The sequence below is a fragment of the Nanorana parkeri genome, unplaced genomic scaffold (genome assembly GCF_000935625.1).
Source record: "Nanorana parkeri isolate BGI_ZX_2015 unplaced genomic scaffold, ASM93562v1 scaffold609, whole genome shotgun sequence".
NCBI classification, from domain to species: domain Eukaryota; kingdom Metazoa; phylum Chordata; class Amphibia; order Anura; family Dicroglossidae; genus Nanorana; species Nanorana parkeri.
The window spans coordinates 76,629-81,335 of NW_017306877.1; the positions used below are offsets into that span (position 1 = coordinate 76,629).

General features: G+C 48.1%; 1 protein-coding gene across 1 annotated transcript in view; it reads right to left on the reverse strand.

Annotated features, from left to right (window-relative positions):
- Positions 1 to 6: 6 nt before the first annotated feature.
- RRAD (RRAD, Ras related glycolysis inhibitor and calcium channel regulator) overlaps positions 7 to 4,707 on the reverse strand; it is a 9,044-nt gene continuing 4,343 nt past the window's right edge. The window contains exons 3-5 of the mRNA XM_018562885.1: positions 3,204 to 3,277; positions 1,397 to 1,601; positions 7 to 286 (exon numbers count right to left, since the gene is read on the reverse strand). Of these exons, the coding sequence (XP_018418387.1) occupies positions 9 to 286; positions 1,397 to 1,601; positions 3,204 to 3,277 (557 nt within the window). The 3' untranslated portion in view covers positions 7 to 8. The remainder of the gene's footprint in view (positions 287 to 1,396; positions 1,602 to 3,203; positions 3,278 to 4,707) is intronic.

Sequence of the window (4,707 nt, forward strand, 5' to 3'; positions counted from 1 at the left end):
GGGGGCGCTCAGAGCACGGACAGGTCGTGGCAGGATTTGGACTTCTGTTTGAAAGCCATCTTCTTGTTGTTTTTGGCCACGATCTTCCCCAGGAACCTCTTGGCTTTCTTGCCGATGCTCTCCCGCCGCTTGCTGCTCGCCATCCGCCTGGCGTTGTCCTCCTTGCTGTCCTTGCGGAGGCGGATTTGGCGCACGATGCCCTCGAACAAGTCCTTGACGTTGTGGTGAAGGGAGGCCGAGGTCTCGATGAACTTGCAGTCGAACACGACGGCGCAGGCCCGGCCCTCTGCGAGGAGGAAAAAGGGGGAGGAGTTACTTTATGAGGATACAATGTATCAATTCCAATATGTTCAATATTGATACATCAGACATCCCATCGAACATGTTCGTAAGTTTAAAGTCGTGCGACCTTACAGTAGCAGAGGTCGCACGGCTTCCGCACACCTCACGATAATCGTACGATCGCGGGATTTCCCGCCGTTATCGTAAGGTGTGTGGGCGCCCTTATAATGATTTGCAGCTTTCACACAATTATCCTAATTATAGTAATAAGGTCTGCTTCTAATTACGTGTAGTGTCTCTATCAGAGGTAGATGCTGATTTCATCTAAAAAGATCAAAAATGATTTGAAATCCTCTTCTGGTTTTAGGATTATACAATGCCGGACGGATATATATATATATACACCTGTGGGCGTCATCATATCTATCGCCACCGAGATCCTACATTACTGGGAACACAGTGAACACTGTGGGTTAAAGATGGGGTCTCATGTGACAGGGTTATAATACATTCATTTAAAAAAATAAATAAAAAAACATTTGAGCAACAATATATTTGTTATTTAATTGTCCCTCTTGCTGGAAAATGAATATTTTTATTTTTATTATAATGATAATTATTTTATTGTCATTATTAATAATAACAATAATAATAATATTAAAATTATCATTTTTTATTAATACTGATTATTATTTATATACAGAATATTGATATCTACTACTTCTTAAATCTGAGCTCGCGTTCTTCAATTTTTATATTTTCATGTTATTTATTAATTTTCTTGTATCCTAAGCTAGATCTTGATTATATTATATGGTATGTATTTGTATTATCACACTGTTCTGTAGATCAGGGGTAGCCAAACGCCGGTCCTCCAGCTGTGGTGGAACTATGGAGAGAGATGCATCATGGGATTTGTAGTGTCACCACAGCTGGAGGACCAGAGATTGGCTACCCCCGCTGTAGATGATGCTTTAGCCCTGATGAAGGGGGATCAGGGAAGCCCCTGAAACGTGTTGGATTTTTCCAATATTGTGATGAGTACATTCCTCCCGGACTCTGTGGAATCCTCTCCTTCCCACTATGAGGCAATGATAAAGAAATCCCGGCTCACCTTCTACGGACACTTCCCGCGACCTGACGAGGTCACTTTTGTTCCCGACCAGGATGATGGGGATGTCCTCGGACTGGCGAGCTCGTCGCAGCTGGATCCGGAGCTCGGAGGCCTTCTCGAAGCTGGCCTTGTCTGTCACGGAGTACACGATGACGTAGGCGTCCCCCATCTTCATACATTGGCTGTGGAGCCAGTGATTGTCGTCCTGGAGAGATAACGACACGAGAACGCTCAGTCCCGGGGCTCTGCCGCAGTTATTGCGCAATTATCATCAATTATATTCTATAGGGATCAATAACGCGTCATTTATAGAGCTGGAATAACTCCCATTGTAGGGCATCATAAGGATTCGGGAGTCTCGAGGAGATCACATCAGTCTCCTGCTGCTCATTTACAGCCCAACCAGACTGCTCACTGCTGCTCCTCCTCCTTGTGCAGGGTGACTGGTCTTGTCTCCGCCCCCTCCTGTAATAAAGACCGGTCACTGCTGCTTTCCCTCCTTGTGCAGGGTGACTGGTCTTGTCTCCGCCCCCTCCTGTAATAAAGACCAGTCACTGCCACTCTCTCTCTCCTTGGTCTTGTCTCCGCCCCCCTCCTGTAATAAAGACCAGTCACTGCCACTCTCTCTCTCCTTGGTCTTGTCTCCGCCCCCCTCCTGTAATACAGACCAGTCACTGCCCCTCTCTCTCTCCTTGGTCTTGTCTCCGCCCCCCTCCTGTAATACAGACCAGTCACTGCTGCTCTGCTCTCTGCCCGGGCCATGTACCGCACATTGATGATGTCGCTGTTACTTTTACATGTTAATATCCAGGTTTCCAGAGGCATTTACTGCTCACAAAGTGGATTGACACCCTTTGTACCCTGTAATAAAGACCAGTCACTGCCGCTCTCTCTCTCCTTGGTCTTGTCTCCGCCCCCCTCCTGTAATACAGACCAGTCACTGCCCCTCTCTCTCTCCTTGGTCTTGTCTCCGCCCCCCTCCTGTAATACAGACCAGTCACTGCTGCTCTGCTCTCTGCCCGGGCCATGTACCGCACATTGATGATGTCGCTGTTACTTTTACATGTTAATATCCAGGTTTCCAGAGGCATTTACTGCTCACAAAGTGGATTGACACCCTTTGTGGATATGAAGGACTCTATTGCAATGACAGTGTTTGGAGTTCACCTTCAAGGCTTTAGGAGTCCATATTAAAGGAGAACTATGAGGGGGGAGGGGGGGGCGAGTGCTTTCCACTCACCTCATAGTTCTAGCCGACCTGTGACAATGAGACTGTCACAGGTCGGCTCAGTAGATCGGGAGGTGAGCGAACACATACCGGCGTTCGCTCACCTCTCGATCCTGTCACGGTTCTCGGCCGTGACAGGGGGAGGGGCTGGATTACCCCCTCCCCGCACCGATCCGCCAGCGCTGACTGGCGGAACGGACGGGGAGGGGGCGGGTACAGCTGGCTCTGCCTCTAGATAGGCAGAGCCAGCTGTCACTCACACAGCTGGGCGGATCCAGACACAATTGTCGGGATCCGCTCCGGCTGCGGCGTCTCAGTATACCGCGAGCTGTAGCTCCCTATATACTGAGCCTAGGGTGACGGGAGGACGCTAGTTTGTGTCCTCCCGTTACCCTAAGGAGAACTATGGGGAAAAGACTGACCCCCATAGTTCTCCTTTAAACATCACAATGTAATAAAAAGGAATTATCCGTACAGAATTCCCGTCATTTCTCCCCGATAAACGAAAGATTATAAAATGATCAAATTTGAATGTAATCTTTAAGGGAATAAAGAAAGTGAATCAATAGATTGAATTACCTGCTCCCAAATATCGAAGACCAGCAGGCTGGCATCTTCCCCGTCCACCACGATGGATCTGTCATACGTGTTTCCTACAAGAAAGAACATACGACATGTTTACACAGGAAGTTCCAGCAATTGTATCAGAGGAAAGTTATGACAATGTTACAAAGTTGGTTTAGACAATGAATATGGAGGTTGGAGAGAGGCCGACGCTGCCTCTGGTATTGAAGTGCCACACTCTGATAGGGGGGGGGGGGGGCAAACTGAGAAACTATTACCGCTCCCTCCCTCCACCAGCACTGCCACTCCTGCAGGAACACCCGCACCTATCTATGTATGTATGTATGTATGTATGTGTATATAGATATATTCTCATATGTGTGTGTGTGTGTGCTCTTTGACCATGTGGACCCTTTGACCATGTGGACTCTATGACCATTTGGACTCTATGACCATTTGGACTCTATGACTAAGTGGACTATATGATTAAGTGGACTCTATGACTAAGTGAACTCTTTGACCATGTAGATTCTATGACCATGTGGACCCTTTGACCATGTGGACTCTACGACCATTTGGACTCTATGACCATGTGGACCCTTTAGCCATGTGGACTCTCTGACCATGCAGACTCTATGACCATGTGGACTCTTTGACCATGTGGACTCTATGACCATGTGGACTCTATGACCATTTGGACTCTATGACCATTTGGACTCTATGACCATTTGGATTCTTTGACCATATGTACCCTTTGACCATGTGAACTCTATGACCATGTGGACTCTATGACCATGTGGACTCTATGACCATGTGGACTCTATGACCATTTGGGTGGTGCTATAACTGCTTCTTGACCTTTCCCAAGACCTCCTTGGGGGTGCTTTTGGTATGTATGGGCTTCCTCACCAAAGCAAGTCATCACCAAGAGTAGAGGATCCAGCACCTCTCTTTGAGTACTTCAAGGCCCCATGAAGGTCCTCTTTAGGGACAAATGGAATGATCCTGGCCGCATTTGCAAAAATGGAAAATATTGAGGCTAACGAGGGGCCATTTTTTGGTGAAAAGAGCTTCTCTAACCCTCAGGTGGCATTTAAAGCCCATCACACCCTAAAAAACCATGAAAATCACCATAATTTTACCTTCCCTATGGCCAAAATTGGGAAATTGAGCGCAAATTCTGGAAAAATGTAAACTCTCGGTTATGCTCATCCCTAGTCCCCAGTTCTGCCCATGTGTACTGTGACCTCACCTGCTTCTTCTACATCCTGGAGATCCTCCACGCCCCCAAAGATCCTGGCCAGGCTGGACTTGCCCACGCCGTGCTCGCCGAGCAAGATGACTTTGAAGAGGTGGTCTTCGGAATCGCTTCCTGAGGATATGACGGAGTCTGAGGAATCGGAGGCCCAGCTCTCGCGCTGCTCGTCGCCCGGGTTGTAGGAGGGGTAGCGGACCAGCTTGGAGAGCTCCCCGGCGGGAGATTTGCCCCGGAGCTCCTTGTCGTCGGCCGGCATGCTCC